Source organism: Schistocerca cancellata, chromosome 3 (genome assembly GCF_023864275.1).
Source record: "Schistocerca cancellata isolate TAMUIC-IGC-003103 chromosome 3, iqSchCanc2.1, whole genome shotgun sequence".
In the NCBI taxonomy this organism is placed as follows: Eukaryota; Metazoa; Arthropoda; class Insecta; order Orthoptera; family Acrididae; genus Schistocerca; species Schistocerca cancellata.
Window position 1 is genome coordinate 679,750,939 of NC_064628.1, and position 20,195 is coordinate 679,771,133.

The following is a 20,195-nucleotide window of genomic DNA, read 5'->3' on the forward strand; positions in this document are numbered from 1 at the left end:
GCAATTAATACGCAGCCAGAGCTCGAATCTAATGAGTTATAGGTAACAAGGCAACCCACAACTTCAGTTTGAAATTGCTGGAAAATCTATCTCTCACTGACCACAAACTCAAAATTACGAGGCTTTACCGACATCAATCCCATCCCCACCCATGATATTCAGTCTGTACACTGAAAAAGCGGTACAGGAAATCAAGGAGAAATTTGTAAATCGAATAACAGTTCAGTGTGGAGAAACGAAGACATGCAGGTAAGCCCATGAGATTATAATTACGTCCGGGACGCCGGAGAAGATGGAAGATAAATTGAACGGAATAGACAGTGTACTGAAAAGACGTTATAAGATGAATATCAACAAAAGTAAAACAAGGGTAATGGAACGTAGTCGAATTAATCATGTGATGCTGAGGGAATTGGGTAAGAAAATGAGATTCGAAAAGTAGTAGATGAGTTCTGCCTTTTGGGCAGTAATGAAGTGGCTCAACACAGATTTGCAGTAAACTTGTAACTACTTCCACCCCGCTGCCCTCCAACTGTATCTACTGTGTCTCTGACTTACTCTGTATGCTGTTGACGAGTAGCCTAACTGAGCTGCATCGACGTATCCGGGTTCAAAACTATGAAGCCCAAGACCATATTGCATATTTTGCTCGTGAACATTTGCGTCAATATTCAAAGGTTTATTGGAAGAGGAAGTCCTATTTCGTGGAGAATTCTTTCACCTTAACTGACCAAACTTGATTTTTTTCTTTTTGGCTGCTGTGAAACGTTTTGTGTAAAAAACAACCGTCGAGAATGAAAAGGAAGTATTGACTAACTTTGGCTGCCTGTGGCATTGTTAGAGCAGCATCATGGTTGCTCGAATGGGTAGAACTTTTTGCTCGTCAATTTCAGTTATGGAATGAAGCACGAGGAGATCACTGTGAACAAATGCTGTGAATGCAGCATCTACATCTACCTCTATTCTCCAAACAGCCTCAATGTTTATGTCGCCTCCCCCCCCCTCCCCCCCCGCCCGGTTTTACCACTATGCGCCCCTTCTGCATTTGCGTATGGTACGGGGGAAGAAGTACCGTCGTTGAACCTCACCATGAGCTCTAATTTCTCTTATAACTTCTCGTGCCCATTTCGCGATAAACTGATATTAACCTGACTCTCCTTCGAACGCACGCTCTGGGAGCTTCCAAAGTCAGCCTCTTCGTGATTCTCAACACCTCTTTTGTATCGTCTGCGTATCACACTCGCACTTACTAAACGATCCAATGACGACAGACGCGGCTATTCATTGGATTATCTCTGTCTCTTCTGTTAATCTAACCTATTAAGGTCAGAATCTGATGATCAATAATTATCTATCTCACAAGCGTTTTTCTTGTCCTATGGCAATATATTAAAGGCTACTTTTATTCGTCTTCCACCTATTTGTTTCACTACATGGCTTGTACATTTTCGTTTAATTTTCGTCTCAGTCATACTTTCACCTTCCACTCCAGGACGTTTCCCAATCTACAAACTAATGGTCCTTAAGATACTCAGGAGTGTATTTTGGATACATCTACTAAACAGCTACCTTCCCCTGTAATCCAGAAGTTGTTAGCAATCGATTATTAATAAACTAGCATATGTATTATTTATTGCATCGATCCAAGTGGCGCTTTAGTTAATATACCGTGCACTTTTTCACTGGATATGATAAATCACTTCAGACTAATGCCCATGTGCTTATTTAAGTATGATCATAATCAAATCACTACGTATCTTTTTGTGGTGTGTCGTTTGTTTGATGACAATAGAGAGTTGGCGTACAGTATCTTGAAAACATATCTGCTGCTCTAAATAGTACGTGGTCTAGTTCGGCGTTAAGTGTTGTATTTCAAAATAAAATTTTCAGGCAAACATGCAACCAATTATCTCTTTATCAGAATTACTGATAAGACTCGAAAAATTGACAACTAACAGTTTGAATATTCCGTGGTCATTCTTTCACAGCACGAAATAAATCTTACATCTGCACATTTACGCAGTCCAGTTTATATTCGTATCACAACAAATGCCGTTACGAACACGGAACTCCCATTTCATGGAGGCCACGTCTATTGTAGATGAAACCCACCAAGTAGTGTGATGAACGAAAACTGAGAACGATGGCCTGCGTTAAAACCTCCGAGCTGTATTCGCAAGGATTAAGTGGGATGAATGATGCACACGAACCGCTGAGTGACTTTTGTCGTAAGAGGCATAATCGTTATTTCCACAAGTACATTTCCGTCTCATGGAAAACGTATGATTGTTTCTTCACTCTGTAGTAGACAATGCGCACACAGTATAGCTTTCAAGTAGCTTCTGTTACGAAGTGTACAGATTCTTTCACAATTCCTTAAACCTTCGGTAAGCCTTCAAATATATAGCGATATCACGATTCTGTTTCCTAAATTCTTGTCTGCAGGTAATGGAGATTGCTGACAAAATGGAAATGATTACGATTCAGACTATGGTTCACGTGCCAATGAATGAAAAACGACATCAGCATAAAAAATATTTTTGTTAATGCTCAGTCATTTTTTAATGGACCACTCGCGAAAGTATTCTCATGTTACTACATTTTCCACATAAGTTTAAAATGTACCATAAAGAATGCACAGCCGCAAATATACCTACAATGAATATTTCCATCTTTCATTTCTTTTTTTCCAACGTAAAACACTTAAATTATCTCATATGCCTTGTTGTTTCACTTAACAACTGACTCTAACATAAAATATGCCAATGATATTCAATAGAATACATTGTTGTCACATTCTGTTCAAGAGGTTACGCATGTCTTTTAGCTTGTTACAAAGAGATTGCATTATGGATATCCGTTTCAGTCCTTTTTGTGTACCGTCCTGTAAAAATATTAAAATAAAATTGTGACTATTACATTTATATTGATCTTTTAGAAAGTACAAGTAAATTTTCAGGCCATAGATAAATATATATAGTTACTTGTTGCTTATTTATCAAAATGTTTCGGATGAAATACAGCCATGCGCTCTTTCAAAGGTGCGTGGAAGCTTCTGCTTGCCTGTTTAATACAGTGTTGAATACAGCTTTCCTAATATGCCTTATACGTGCCACGAACTTTACCAATATTTTGAGCTATAAGGTGTCCCAATTTGTGTTTCTTTGCAAGAAGAAATGTAATGTCAAGCTTCTTGAATATTTTGGCTTCGTTTTCGGAAATAATTCGCCAAATACTTCCTTTAGTTCTTGTGTTGTGCTTATTTTACTTTTTGTGCTTAGTTTCACATTGTTTTTTTCTGAATATCGATTGATCTATTTAGGTGTTTTTATTGTAGGTAATTCCTGTTGGTGAGTGTTCTAAGGATGATGCAATATTTTTGTATAGGTATTTCGTAACATTTCTGCATGTGGAGTGGTTGGCTGTCAGGTGCCGTATGTCCAAAATTCAGCTTTCTCAGGAGAGCCAAATTAAAGTTTGTAGCTCATAACTATCATTAAGTAAATTACGGCATGACAATAACTTGTAAATGTAAGTTTTCTTGAACAACGTGTAAAATGTTTCAATTACCGCAAAATTAAAACTTTCAGAGTAATTATCTTAAAAAATTTTGGAAATGGAATGAGCTTAAATGAAAGTTGACAACCTACTGGAAAAAGAGCTGTTAATTATTGTCAGTAGATACTAAGAAAACGGAAATCTGAAAAACACAAAATTAAAGTTCCGACAAAGCATTTTGATGTTGTCGTTGTTTCTTCAAATTGTTCGTCACTGTTTTAAATGATGACCACAATGTAAACCTACAAAGAAATGATAGTGGCAAGGGGTTATACAGTTCAATAGGTGTCACATATTATTTTCTTTGCTTCTGTGACGAATTTTCCACCAGGAGACGCTGTTCGGAATTGGCACCGAGCAAAGCTCAGTGACAGACGCCCAGCTATGCTTCCAGAAGACTCCCTTTTCTCAAATCAAGCTCTAAGAATTTATCCTTGTCATTTAGGACTTATTTATAACAACAAATGTTGAAACTGCTTTATCATGGTGGATATGATGCACTTTCGGCCAGTTGCTTTCATTTTCAGCACCTTTTTTTTCTCTTTGTGACACATTTTAAGAGGTCTTTGTTAGAAAATCTGAACATTTTATTCCATAAACCAAAATCTTATTCGTTATGGGGTGGTGTTGGCATACCTGACTACTATGAGAGTTGGATGTACACCATTCCACTGCCAAGACGCTCAGCAGCTTAGTTCGAGCTAAGCAAACTACTGAACTAGTTTGGTAGAGTAGACTTGGCGATTAAGAATAATTGTTGCCCATAGAGTTAGCTAACACTTCCTGTAGTAGTAGCAAACTATTGTAATGTGTAAAAAATATGACCCTGTACTGTATTAGGTGATCGGTTAATGTAGTATTCGTATCGTCGTTCAAATAAAGATTTAAAGAAAAACCATTGACCTAGGTCCCACACCACTTGTCGGAAACAATGATTTCCTGTCCAGTAATGATAACTGATCTCAGCCATTTTTCAGTTTTTTTTATTACACCACTTCGCAGCGAACCAGCTCATATGTGAAACATTCTGTTGTCTTCTCTGGTCTGCAGCTGGATTTTCGTATCACGTGGACTTGAATATTCTGCTGCAAATCCGAGAAGAGTATCGTATATGTCAAATAAATTGGCTTCTTGTCCATGGCGAATAGTTAATGCACATGATCCACTGTATAAATCTACACAAGACATGTAGAGATAGATATTACAGTCATAGATCGCCACACCGCAAGGAATCTTACAGTGGAAACGAGAAATTCGTCCTACTAAAGACGGCTCGTGAATAAAATACACCTCTGCCCTTACGCAAAAAGTTAGTCGGCTTGTCACTGAGTGACAGAGTTGTTGAATGTCCTCGTGATGGATATCGTGCCACATCCTGTCCAATTGGAGCGTCAGATCCCCAAATACCAGGGCTCGTTGGAGGGCCCTACCCACAATGCTCCAAACGTTCTCATCTTGGGAGGGATTCGCCGACCTTGATGGCCAAAGTAGGGTTTGGCAAGCACGAAGACAAGCAGTAGAATCTCTCGACGTGTGCAGGGGAGCATTGTGTTGCTGAAATGTAAAGCTTGCCATGTAGGGCCACAAAACAAGGTGTAGAATCTCGTCGTCGTACCTCTGTGCTGTAAGGAAGCCACGAAAGACAACCAAAGGCGTCTTGTTCTGTAAATAAATGACTCTCCAGGCCATCACACGTGGTTGTCGGATCATATAGCGGGCAGAAGTCAGGGTCGTATCCCACCGTTATCTGGAGCGTCTCCAAACATGTCTTCGTCCTGGAATCCCATTGACTGGAGTTTCAGTCTCTTCAGTGAAGAGTTCCGCCTCGAACTGAGCACCAAGGATCCACAAAGACTTGTCTGGAGACGCCTCGGACAGCGGTGCGGTACCAGCCTGACTGAGATTCTACCGCTTGTTTTCGTGCCTGCCATACCCTGCCTTCGCCAGCAAGGTCTCCGGAACTCTGCCCAACTAAAAACGTTTGGACCATTATGGGATGGGATTTTCACGATATAATGCTCCAGTTGGACAGGATCTGGCACGATGTCCTCCAGGAAGACATCCAATAACTCTGTACTTATATGGATATGGTGTCTGTTCTTTCGGACATGTTCGAAATAACAGAAACCATTGATGACCTGCAGCCGTCTAGAACGAAATTAGAATTAGATATTAATACCTTCAGCTGCTGACGGGCGTTGATAATATCAACGGAGACAGGTGAAAGTGTGTGCCCCGCCCGGGCCTCGAACCTGGGATCTCCTGCTTACGTGGCAGAGACTCTATCCATCTGAGCCACCGAGGGCACAGAGCACAGTGCGACTGCAGGGACTGCCTCGCGCACGCCTCCCGCGAGACCCCCATTCTCATCTCATTCGTCCACACACTACATTCGTAGTGTCCCTACCCCTACACTTATTACTCGTGGAAGACATTCTTACAAAGTCCCGTAAGATTTCGGGTAATATGTGTGCATCCGCACAGAAGATGAAGGTCACGCCCAGTGTTGCCAGAACTGTATACTTATATGTCTGGAAGAACAGACACCTTATCAAAATGGCTCTGAGCACTATATGACTTAACATCTGAGGTCATCAGTCCCCTGAAACTTAGAACTACTTAAACCTAACTGAACTAAGGACATCACACACATCCATGCCCGAGGCAAGATTCGAACCTGCGACCGTAACGGTCGCGCGGTTCCAGACTGAAGCGCCTAGAACCGCTCGGCCACACTGGCCGGCGACACCATATCCATATAAGTATATAGTTCTGGCAATAGTGGAAATGACCTTCCTCTTCTGTGGGGAGGCACACATATTACCCGAACTCTCTACAAGTCTCAGCACCAACTGCTTGCACGCTGTCATCAGTGTAGAAATCTACACATTATTTGCAGGAGTGAATTTTCGTAGATTCCATCCTAAAAATTTGCTGTAGTAAGTTTGTAGAGAGGTTTATGCAAAATATTACACGTTTTGTTCCACCAGTTCTGGTTATGCAGCATTCCATTTCTTTGTATACGCTCGTAGTCCGCAATTAAACCCACGTGACATAGACCACTCATTGTTGAACATGTTTCACTATACGCCTTGCAACAGGTTCGCAAGCAATCACTTTGTCAGAGAAATCATTGTATCTATGATATTTGCTTACCGTAATTGTTTTTGCTGATATTCCGATGCCACATCAAAGAACTTTGATCGTGAGGTTGTTTGACCCAAGTTCACACCTCAGGTTTACGGGATTTATTCCGCATGAACATAGAACATAAGCGTAAACAAGTAAAGCGTGTGATCCCTAGCGAAAGGCTAGGCTAGGGAACACGTCTATCCTACTGTGCTAGAAAAACACGTGTCTAATCAGAGCATCATATGCATCGACGTTACATTGTGGAGACTGCACTAATCGAAGGGTTTTGTGTATTTCATTACGACAATCCCTTAACAGTAAAAGGAATAAGATTAGGGGTAAAATTAATAGTCGCCAGCGAAATTATTACAGACAGAGCACAAACTCAGATCGTAGAAGAAAAATGTAGGGTAATAGCCACCTACGTTTAAGACATGATTCAGAGGAACCACAGAGGGGCTAACGGAATAGTTGGACGAGGAGTTAAGCCTCGTTCTTCTCCTATTGGAAGTCGGCAGTAGTTGTTGTTAACTGTCGAAATATACAGTTTTCCCAGGTATCGATACTATGACTCGCTTTGCACTGTTCGTCTGGCGTCGATGTCTAAACGGCTTCCTGGACCATCAAAGAGGAGCGCCAAATCTTTTAAGCCACAATGAGATTACGGATGCATTCCGTGAGTGTTAATCTAAAACAGTCTCTTCTGAAAAACTGTTCTATATTGTGTCAAAGTATTTCTGACATCTGTTTAGATGACTGTCATACTTCAATTTTTATCGTTATGGTGATACCCGCTGGCAAACACTGTCTGTGCTGTTTCCCTGCGGTTTCATCAGTAATCGCAGTCCCTGCAAATTCTGAGCATTTCATCAGTAATTGCTATGGGAATTTGTAGAGCGCAAAGCTATAACCCACCCTCAGCACACTCCTTGACCAATAACTTGGTCCCGTGTGTAGCGGTGTATTCGCGGTATGTTTGCTGAGAGATCTAGCTCGAAATGTGCAAGAGGCTCGATCGGCGGATGTTAAAAGCACCCGATACATAGGGCCACGAATCATAGTACAAGTTGGCACGAATTACACCTCCCATTCTCGGTTTCCTTAGAAGACTGGCTGAATTGGTGAACTCATTAAGCCATGGAAGTATGGTTTACTATCTGCGGAATTATACCCCGAAATCATCGTGGTCGACTGGAGTTGAATGGAAGACTTAAACCGAAGCTTATACGATTCCATGACGATCTTGGTCGAGAATCTCTGACCCCCGCCAAAGAGGGTGAGACTTGCGGGTCACTCACTAAATAAAGGAAGGGACTACTCGGGTATCAGAGTACGCCAGCGTGCAAATGGTTTTCTTTTCCGTAGGTTAAATATACCCGACGATGAATTAGGCGCCGTACTTCGAGAAACGAGTAGATAATTCACGTTAATCAAAGTGGAGAACGGTTTTCCTTCAGATGAGAAAATGCTAATGAACCGCAGGGGGCCGGCCGGAGTGGCCGTGCGGTTCTAGGCGCTACAGTCTGGAACCGAGCGACCGCTACGGTCGCAGGTTCGAATCCTGCCTCGGGCATGGATGTGTGTGATGTCCTTAGGTTAGTTAGGTTTAATTAGTTCTAAGCCCTAGGCGACTGATGACCTCAGAAGTTAAGTCGCATAGTGCTCAGAGCCATTTGAACCATTTGAACCGCAGGGGCTTCAATGGTAAAACTCTACAGTTATTTGCACTTGTTAAAGATAAAAATATCTACGTAACACTAGGAACAGAAAGCTGGCTGAAACCGGAAGTGAATAGAAGCGAAATCTTTGTTTCACACAGGGTGTTTCAGGAGAAATAGTAAATATTTTAGGATGTAGTAGTATATATTAATTCAAAAAAAATTCCATATAACACGTGGACTGTTATCATACGTTTTTTAAATACAGATTTTGGAATGTAACCTGTTGTGTACAGCTTCGTACACAATCATGTAGAGTGGTACGACAATCGTCGTCGTAGGCAAGTTGCCCAGCAGAAATGATCAATAAATAGATTAACATAGTAAACTGAATATTTATTTAACTTTTATTTCTCCAAGAGAACGAAGATTCAGTACAAATATACAGCAAGCAGTAGAGTCCAGCTGTCAATACGGATGAAGCTCACTGTTCTAAAACTATGGTGTCGGTGCGATGAGTTTCCAACCGAGAGTGGCTGAGCCTCTGCTGCCGGCGTTCATGGTACACAGCTGATGGAGGCGCCGCTCAGTTGGCACGCACGATAGGGTCTGCCAGATTCCACGCGACCGTTATTGGCGTCAGACAGAATCTTGCAATTCCGTTGCTATGACGCCTATGGGGTGGTATCGATACGTGATATCAAATAACCCAAGTAAATACAGAACTTTATAGGCAAATGATTAAGTTCGAAGTTGATTTCCTTGAATTCCACCTCCGATTTTAACCCATTTCCGAATTCACTTGAACAGCACTACATATAAATCTTCAGAGCTCATCTTGGGGTAAGGTCCAGAAAAGTCGGTGGTTAGAACGAGGCCATATCTACCGATCCATTGTCGGGGAACATTAGGTTTAGACGAGATGTCACCTAACGAGTAGAATGTGCAAGCGGTCCAGTCATGGTGAAAGAATATGTAGTCAAAGGTACCTCTTGCAGTACGGTTGGAAGCCCGTTTTCCAGAAATTCCAGACAATGGGGCTCTGTGGGGTGATGCAGCAACACAAAAGACCCAATGAACTGATTGTTTATCGTACCACACCACATATTTACAGACAAGCGTTCTTGAAACTATGTCTTCATGTGGGTTGTCGTCGGACCACCGATTTGAGTGACGGATATTATTGATACTGTCACCAGGGAACATGGCTCATCAGTAAAAAAAATTAAACGTATTACTTGGCATAATTACCGATAAAATACGAGGAGTCTACCATCGAGACGGCCGGAGTGGCCGAGCGGTTCTAGGCGCTACAGTCTGGAACCGCGCGACCGCTACGCTCACAGGTTCGAATCCTGCCTCGGGCATGCATGTGTGTGATGTCCTTAGGTTGGTTAAGTTTAAGTAGTTCTAAGTTCTAGGGGACTGATGACCTCAGAAGTTAAGTCCCACAGTGCTCAGAGCCATTTGAACCATCTACCATCGACTCCTTCTCGAAGATGTTGAATCCGTCGTAAATGACGAGGATAGAAGACGTACATAAGTAACGTCCATCATATTCTTCAATGTAGAATAGCGAAACACGTAAAAATTCGACGGGTTCTTGTCGACGGACTACGTTCTATCGACTAAATAACGTCTCATGCGTCATTCACACTCTTTACTTTTAAAATTTCAGATGAGAGACGATTGATGGGTGCTGCACAAGTCGCACACAGTTTAGTGAAAAGACGTGAAACATTTTCGCATTTGAAAAGTGTATTTACTTTCTTCTATAGTCGCAATGTTGCCTGTTGGCTACCAGTTTCGGTACATTGTACGACCATCAGGACGTCTTATGATCAAAAAATCACAGTACATGGTTAAAACAATAACCTAAGAAACATTTACAAAGTATTTTCTCTTATAATGTAAAACGTATGGTATGGAGTGCAACCTTGAAATATATAGGTAGCTTCTCGCCGCTAGCACGCAGCCGTCACGCTCACTTCCCAAGTAGGTGTGCCAAAAACTGCAAGTTAAGGTCAATGCTAAGCTTTAAATAGAGTCAAATTAAGGCCAGCAGTGACAAGAACACCCTCTATATACAGAGATTCCTCGTCTTTCTTCTTAAGAAAAGTCACATTGTAAAAACATCTAAAGAATAAAAATCTATAGGATACAAAATTTACGAAATTACGTAATGAAACAAAAATAAAAGAGTCCCCACCGAATGAAACAATAAAAGCTAAATAGCTAAATTAGTTTGCCTGCTCTGCGAAGGTAATGCATTCTTGTCACATGACTCATATTCTATAACGAATATGTAGTATGACAATTGCCAAGACTGCAGACGAAGAGCGGACACGGAAATGACTTGACGGATAGTTCATAATTTTTTGAAAAGAAAGAAATGTGTCCCGAGGGAGATTTGAACGCAAATCTTCCGGGCTACAATCGAACACCGTGACCACTCAACCACGACGTCGTGCTTCTTCTGATTCTTTCGACGTTGCACATCTTGAGCTTGTACCAGTAACCGTTTCTATTTTGCTTCTTTTTTTCACTCAGTGTACCTATGGCAATTTGGAAATTTGTGGTAAGATCTTATGGGACCAAACTGCCGAGGTCATCGGTCGCTAAGCTTACACACTACTTAATCCAACTTCAACTAACATACGCTAAGGATAACAAACACACCCATGCCCGATTGAGGACTCGAACCTCCAACGGAGGGAGCCGCACAGACAGCGACATGGCGCCTCAGACCGCGCGGCTACCCCACGCGCTTGATCTGTCTTCAGTTTTTGACAGGCTTTCCACTAGTGTATCTTACCACTAAATCTGAGGGGGGTGTGATGTGGACTTTCCCTTGTAAGTACAGCTCTACAACTGTCAGGTGAGGATTTCTGCTCTCATTATTTTCCAGTTTTCCTGTTTACCCCAGCAGTGTCGTTGAGTAATCTGCGCCTCTCGGCACCACTGCATCACGTTTCCTCCACACCCTGACGCAATTCATCAACCCGCCACAGGCGTGAGAAAGATGTCTCGTTAAGTACCATGCAGTTGTGAGAAGTCCATTGTATGGTCTTTGGTATCTTTGGTATTAGCAGAAGCCCACAACACTAATTCATACGACTGCGTCGTTCTGTGATTGTTATCCCACTGTGACACTTTAATACAATACTTGTGTTCCAACACTGGTAGCGCTATCAGTCTATAAGTGATGAGACCACATTACATTCGTAGCTAACACGAGCATTTTCATCTTAAATCAGTGAGTCAAGTCCATTTAAAATATTCTCCTGATCCTTCCTGCCTTTGCAATCCCACACTCTGCCGTTCCAAAAGGAATCTTGAGCTATTCTGTTTCGTACAGCACTGTACGTGGCCCTCCTTTAATTTCCTCGAATGTAAGTACATTCCTTAGACCCTTGTGTTACCTAACAAATGCTTTATCTTCTACAGTTAAACAGAACCTGGTCATCTACAATATCTGCTCATTCGTCTAGAAACCCAGCCTTGCGGATGTCACTGGTTCATCTATAAATGACAACACGTCCTCCAATGACTTGCCCAACGGGGCGGTAACCAAATTGGCACCAGCTGAATCTAACGGAGGAGTGGTTCAAACTGGATGAGGTTCTATCCTCTCTCATGGCGACTAGATGCCTTTTTATAGTTTTAATGATGTCCAGTTTAATTTTTAATGTGTAAGTTAAATCTGTATCCAAATCATCTGATTCTTTTTCCAGCGAGTAATTTAATAAATACAAAGGAGATATATTCTCTAATTGTAATTCATGCAGGATTTCCATGTACAGCTCACATTTAACGAAATGTATGCCAATTAAACGTAGTTATTCATCAGTTTTAAACTCCGCTAATGGCTGTTCTGTTGCTAGTTGCACAATGTGCACCACCTTTAGATACGCTGTAACCATCCTTCTAAGTAGATCCAAATGGGAATTAATTTTTATAAACAGAAATTTGCTGCATCCTTCATTTTATTTATTAATTAGAATAATCCTTTCCAAGGGTAGAATAAATCCACTTTGGTTTTGCTTCTTTGTGTTTAATTTTCCTTGCTGCCAGACTTCCTTCAATCCTTTTCTTGCTGGGTACACTTCCTTCCATTTGTCGACTTTTTCTTTCCTAAAATCCTGCCATTTGTGTTGCTTCTATAAGATTTATTCTGTTATCTATCATGTCCATCATTATGCCCGGTTTTTCATATCTTTTCCAGTTTCAGTGAACCATATGAGTTTGGATTTTGTAAGCTGAAGCTCTACTTCGTTAGCCCATTACTATCCATCTGTTTTATTTTCCTTAGAATTCTTCTTCCAACCTTTCCCAGTTTTTCACGACCACCAATTTTTTTTAGTGTAAGTGATCCTGCAGCATATAGTGTTTCGGGCCTTACGACTGCTTTATACTGCCTTAGTTTTGTATTAGAGAACAAATTTTTTGTTTTGTTTTTTGAAAGGCAGTAATCATTTTATATATTCCGCTTCCTATTGCTATATTTTCTCTCGTATTGTTTGTTATCCATTCTCTTGGTATTTAAAACAGCTTGTTTAAGATATTGTGGTGTTACAACTGTTAAGATTTTGGTGGTATAATTGATATTTGCTGTGAACTGTAGTTTCTCCGTAGTTGAACATTCTTAGTGTTGATAGATTTCCTCCATTCTCTCACTACATTCTCCACTGCGTAGCGGTGACAAACCATCCCACTGTCTTACCCCTGACTTTTTTTTATAAAAGGTTTTGACAGTTCCTCCCTAAATGTTCTGTTTGTTCAAGTTTCTTTATTTCTGTTGTTTTATTATCCGGTCTAAATTCCTTTATAATGTTGTTTATCAGGTGAGTCAATGTCTTTTCAAAACCTCAAAAGTTTTCATATATTTAAAAGTTCTGATTTTCACAATTTTGAGTATGTTCTTTAGATTTAGTATGTGCTTAACACAAGACCTTTCCTTCCTAAACCTCGCTTGATATTCTTGTAGATGTAGGTCATATATTCCTATAGCTCTCTTCAAAAATGCTATGAGAAGTTCCTTAGCAAGAAGGAGAGCCCTTTATTAGTGCTAGGATCCGTTTTTTTCTTTTTTAAGTAGTGAATTTATTAATGCCAGGTCCATTATGATGATAAGCTGTTTGCTGTCCAAATTTAAGTAATTATTTCTGTCATTCAGAATAATGTCACTGGAGTGTTTCCATAATTTAGCAAATATACTGTCCTCTCCTGATGGTTCGTTATTTTCAAGTATTTTAATGATTTCTCTGATTTCCTCTATTGTTGGTGGCTTTGATAATGGTTGTATTTCGATTATGTTATCAAATTTAAATGGTTCTTTGGGTGGATCGCAGTTGTGTAGGTCTTTGAAGAAGTTCACAAGTATTGTGCAGTTTTCAGTGTTATTGTACGCATCCTTCTGTGTTTTTGAGTTTATAAACTATAATCTTGGTGATGTGCGCTTTCGTAAAGTATTTTGAATGTTTTATAAACGTTGTTTTGCTTCAAACATGTCTCAGTTGAAGTCAGTAGACATTCTATATGTTGTATTCTGATCTTTTTGAGATCTCTTGATGCAAGTTTCCTGGCTTGTGTAAAGTTTTCTCTGTTCTTATCATTTTTATTTGCACTCCAAATATCCAAAGCTCATAGTGTCTTCACAACTGACTCATCACATTCATCATTCCACCAGTAAGTTCACAATTTTATTTTTAAGAGTAGTAGTTTCCTATGCAGTCTGAGTAATGTCATTTTTTAAAGTTGTTTCTAATTTGTTATAAATAATTCACTGCAGTTCAAAAGGAGCAATGACGTACGTAATTACAGTACTGGAAGCAGAAATGGAGTTTATTACTCCACATTAAGTTTGTTTTTAGAAGAAAAAATGGTTCACAATGCCGTAATTAAAATTTTTGATAACTTATCCAGTGACATGTAATCTCTCACAGACAGCATACTAAAATTTGAAAACTAACTGTAAAAGTTTCTCGAAACAAAACTAATTTCAACAACTGACAGATATCGACAGAAAATTCGTTGACTTCAATACAAAACTGACTCAATTCTACATAAAATTTGTTGATTCCACGAGAACATCGAAATAGCAGTGATGAGTGTATATATATATATATATGAATTGTCGACATCCATTCCCATTTTGATTTGCTTATAGAAAGGATGAATATACTGTATCAATATATGGTGGACTGTACGGCGCCTTGTTCTTCCACATGTCTTAAGAAAAATATGCCCTTAAGTATTACTACTGCTACAAATAATGTTATTCCAGAGGCCTTAAAAAAGTATCATCTTCTTTCAAATAGAATTAAGCCACTCCTTATTAAAGAAATTACTCCTTTAAGGACAGTTCTTGTGGAAAAATGGGAATCGAAGAGATCAAGGTCAAAAAACGAAAACTCTTGAATATCTCAATACTCTGAAACAAAATTTGCACAGAAGTGCAGAAAAGTGAGAACTTAGATATATATTCGTATTTTTCCAACATAATGACCCGGAGGACTCCTCATATCTTGTGAAACAATGGCCTCTTTATAAATTTCAGAATGTTTTTAGGACGCCGCCTTCACCATCGGACCTCACTCCATAGAAAATTTATGGGAGGTACTCGTTGGAATAGGCAAGAGGACTACAACCAACTAGAAAGAAGATCTGAAAAAATTAGCTAAATGAAGAATAGGAACTAGTGGGGCGTGTGTACACTGTAAAAATAGCTGATTAGAAGTAAAAACGACTGAATGCGATTGTAAAACAGAGGGAATACCAAACGGAGAATTTAGCGCCAATATTATTCCTCTATTCAGGAACCTTTATATTGTTACCCAACATTAAAGACCCTATATTGACATTCTTTGTAATATTATTTAAGAAAATAATTGATTGTTATGTTACCTAAGAAACTATGTCTCACATTCTATACTTATTAAGAAGTTATATAATGTATTTTTAATTGCATCTTTCACTTATTGAGATTTCATTTCTTTGGCAAGTATATGTGTAGAAACACATACTACTACAAATAGTGACGTAAGCGACTATTGTTGATAGGCTCTCAATATAAATCATGAGCTAGGACTGGAAAATACTACTGGAAAAACAGATCCGACTCTACTGACTCCTGCCGGCCAGTGTACCCGAGCGGTTCTAGGCGCTTCAGTCTGAAACCGCGCGGCCGCTACCGTTGCAGGTTCCAATCCTGCCTCGGGCATGGATGTGTGTGTGATGTCCTTAGGTTATTTAGGTTTAAGTAGTTCTAAGTTCTAGAGGACTGATGTCCTGAGATGTTAAGTCCTATGGTGCTCAGAGCCATTTGAACCATTTCTACTGACTCCAATCTTGGAGACGAAGGGTAAAGTGGGCTTTACTGTTGTCAACAATAAGTTCTGTCAGTGGATGAAATATTCCATGAACTGTGTACAAAGCCAGACCAACAGGCATTACATACATTGACCGAAAAACGATAGTGCATTGAGAGTGGCTAGTTGCTAGCCGAAATCTAGATATGCCAATAAAAATTCCAAAGGACGACTGATTGCTGAAATCTATTATTGTAAAACATTAAATTTTATACAAGAAAACTGAAACAACGCAAATATAAAACGCCCACAGATGTCGTAATATTATGGGAAACTAATAATATCTCAGAATGAGAATTAACATTAATAATATTTTATTCTTTACATTTCTCATTGCAAAAGTACTAACTGTTATATAAATGGCTCTGAGCACTATGGGACTTAACATCTGAGGTCATCCAGATTCTGAAAGAAAATCCATTCAAACTCATTATACAATAAAACATCCGATAGAAACAGCTTCTGTGCATGATAGCGGACTTATAACTAAAACGCAAAACTATTCAACAAATGTTGTTGTAACGGATGTAGAATGTAATACAACACGTATAACATTCAACTACATATTGTAATAAAAATTAAAATAATATGAATAGTTGTCGTGTAATGGAAGCCATACATGGTCCAAAGTATACTAACGCAAAGGATACATAGTACAAGCTGTACAAATGCTGTCCATATTCCATTACACTACATTATTATTTTTCAGTTCAACGTTAGGTCAAGAGTCTTGATTTTACATAGCAACTATTTACACCTAGAGTAACTCTGCAGTTTTTCAATTCGTAGATGTTATTTAGCGAAAGTTATGCATCTTGTATGAAGCTAATGTTAACATTTGTGCATTTCTTTATAACTGGCCTGCAGTGGCTATCTAAGACTACCGCACTTGAGGGTGGTTTGCATTATTCTTAGATTTTTATTTGCTTCTAAGTATAAGAACATAGACAAATCCTACATAAAATTAAATCAGGACAACCAGAATGTATCTTGAACATAAGTATATGTTGGGGCATTCATCACTCCCACTAACCGCTAATTATTCATGTTATTTTATTTTTTACTACAGTGTGTGGTTGAATTTTATATGTATTGTAATACATTTCTAACCCATACAACAACATTTCTTGAATAGTTCTACCTTACATTTATATGGACGCTATCGTACTTGGAGGTTGTTTCTCCTAGCTTTTGCACTGTACAGTGAGGTACAGCAGTTTCCATTCAGCATCTCGATATGTAATAGTTAGTATTTTTGGAATGAGGAACGTAAAGGATAAAATATTGTTAATGTTAATTCTCTCTCTGTGATATTATTAGTTTTCCATAATATTACGCCACCTGTAGGCGTCTTCTGTCTGTGCTGTTTCAGTTTTATTATACAAAATTTCATGTCTTTATAGTTAAAACCGTTAGTTACATCAGATATTTTTAAATTATTATTTTAGTATTTCAACCTTTTTTGATTATTGCATTACATTATATTCGAATTCATTATACTGTTCTGCCACCTTTTGGCATTTTCGCTGACCTGTAAGTCAATGTATACAGCGCCAGTGAGTCTCTTTGCTACGTTGGTCTAGTTAAGCTTTACTGGGCGTTACGACTTTATCTTACGTCGTATTCAAATTATTACAAAGATGTTTGCGCAATAGGCTTCACATACGTATACTGTAAATACGACTGTAAGGTATTTTCTCACTGTAATTCTGCTGCACATATCCTTGTTTCACTGACTCTGCGTCATATCCCAGTAATTTTATTCTATGTTGTTTTACAGCTGACATTTCCTTAAGAATGTTAACACTATAATGACAAAGTGTCTTACCTATTCTCTTGACTTGAGACCACATGTTTGTATCCTGGTGTGTAGCCCTACGTCTTTCCCAGATCTGAAGATGACAGTTTAAGTGGGTGAAACTAGTAGAGACTGTTTTTTACGTTGCAATCTCGGTCGAATAAAGTTTATAGTAAAATCCACAACATTAAAAAATCATATTTCCATAGACAACACACTCAGAAAAGACAGATCTATTCTTCTTACGTGAATTATTGTTTTACTATTTTTGTTACAATTTATTCGGATCGATGAGAATACAAAAAAGGCAGTAAATCTCCTAATGGAAACAGTAATAGTAGCATCTATCGTTTACTTTATTTGCGTGTTGTTTGTAGGAAGGTATATTGAAGTGTCCGATTTCAGAAATGAGACTGTCATTGAACTCGATGGTTCGTATCATTCGGCTCACTCTAGGTACAAGCGCGTCCTACATCTGTCCGTTGTAGCTCAGACGGGCAGACGAGGACTAAAGCGTTACTTCAGGCGGAATTCGTCGGCGGTCGAGTCGCTCTGCGCGTCCTGATCGTGGCGGCCGGACAGCTCGCGCTGGATCTGCTCCAGAGTCTTCCCCTTGGTCTCGATGACGAAGAAGAAGATCCAGACGGCGCCGGCGAAGCAAATGACGCCGTATATCCAGAAGGTGACGGCGACGCCGAAAGCCTCCACGAGGTTGGCGTACGACTTGGCTACGACGAAGACGAGGATGAGGTTGGTGGCGCCCACGATGGCCGTGGCGACGGGCTTCACCTCGTCGGGGAAGACCTCGCCGAGGATGGCCCAGGGCAGCGGCCCGGAGCCGATGGAGAAGAAGAAGAGGAAGGCGCACGTGGAGGTGACGGGCAGCCAGCCCAGCGCCGCCGCCGAGCCCGTGTCGCGCACGTGGAAGAAGGCGCCCACGCCCGCCATGCTGGCCGCCATGCCCACGTGGGACACCAGCAGCAGCGGACGGCGCCCCGCGCGGTCCACCACCAGTGCCGACGCCAGCGTCGACAGCACCTGTCAGCCGTACACAGACCGCATCACCACTGGAGCCTGCACCACCATTTCAAGTATTGCCAGCATCAGGGAAGTGGCGGTAGCGGATTTACGCTACTAGCCATTAAAATTGCTACACCACGAAGATGACGAGCTACAGACGCAAAATTTAATCGACAAGAAGAAGATGCTGTGATATGCAAATGATTAGCTTTTCAGAGCATTCACACAAGGTTGGTGCCGGTGGCGACACCTACGACGTGCTGACATCAGGAAAGTTTCACACAAACAGCAGTTGACGGGCGTTGCCTGGTGAAACGTTGTTGTGATGCCCCGTCTACGGAGCTGAAATGCGTACCATCACGTTTCCGACTTTGATAAAGTTGGGATTGTAGCCTATCGCTACTGCGGTTTACCGTATCGGGAAATTGCTGCTCGCGTTGGTCGAGATCCAATGACTGGTAGCAGGATATGGAATCGGTGGGTTCAGGAGGGTAATACGGAACACCGTGCTGGATCCCAACGGCCTCGTATCACTAGCAGACGCGATGACAGGCATTTTATCCGCATGGCTGTAACGGATCGTGCAGCCACGTCTCAATCCCTGAGTCAACAGCTGGGGACGTTCGCAAGACAACAACCATCTGCACGAACAGTTCATAAATGGTTCAAATGACTCTGAGCACTATGAGACTTAACATCTGAGGTCATCAGTCCCCTAGAACTTAGAACTACTTAAGTCTAACTAACCTAAGGACACCACACACATAGGATTCGAACCTGCGACCGTAGCGGTTGCGCGGTTCCAGACTGACGCACCTAGAACCGCTCGGCCACTCCGGCCGGCACGAACAATTCAACGACATTTGCAGCAGCATGGACTATCATCTAGGAGACTATGTCTGCGGTCACCCTTGACGCTGAATCGCAGACAGGAACGCCTGTGATGGTGTATTCAACGACGAACCTGGGTGCACGAATGGCAAAACTTCATTTTTTCGGATGAACCCAGGTTCTGTTTACAGCATCACGATAGTCGCATCCGTGTTTGCCGACATCGCGGTGAACGCACATTGGAAGCGTGTATTCGTCAACTCCATACTGGCGTATCACCCGGCGTGATGGTATGAGGTGCCATTGGTTACACATACACCTGTTGTTCGCATTGACGGCACTTTGAACACTGGACGTTACATTTCAGATATGTTACGACCCGTGGCTCTACCCTTCATTCGATCCCTGCAAAATCCTACATTTCAGCAAGATAATGCACGACCGCATCTTGCAGGTCCTGTTCAGGCCTTTTTGGAAACAGAAAATGTTCGACTGCTGCCCTGGCCAGCACATTCTCCAGATCTCTCACCAATTTAAAACGTCTGGTCAATGGTGACCGAGCAACTGGCTCGTCACAATACGCCGTCACTACTCTTGATGAACTGTGGTATCGTGTTGAAGTTGCATGGGCAGCTGTTCCTGTACACGCCATCCAAGCTCTGTTTGACTCAATGCCCAGGCGTATCAAGGCCGTTATTACGGCCAGAGGTGGTTGTTCTGGGTACTGATTTCTCAGGATCTATGCACCCAAACTGCGTGAAAATGTAATCACATATCAGTTCTAGTATAATATATTTGTCCAATGAATAGCCTTTTATCGTCTGCATT

The 20,195-nt window shown here is 40.8% G+C and overlaps 1 protein-coding gene across 1 annotated transcript in view; it reads right to left on the reverse strand.

Annotated features, from left to right (window-relative positions):
- Window positions 1-17,888: 17,888 nt before the first annotated feature.
- LOC126176503 (facilitated trehalose transporter Tret1-like) overlaps window positions 17,889-20,195 on the reverse strand; it is a 51,005-nt gene continuing 48,698 nt past the window's right edge. The window contains exon 5 of the mRNA XM_049923658.1: window positions 17,889-18,554. Coding sequence (XP_049779615.1) covers window positions 18,033-18,554 — 522 coding nt within the window. The 3' untranslated portion in view covers window positions 17,889-18,032. The remainder of the gene's footprint in view (window positions 18,555-20,195) is intronic.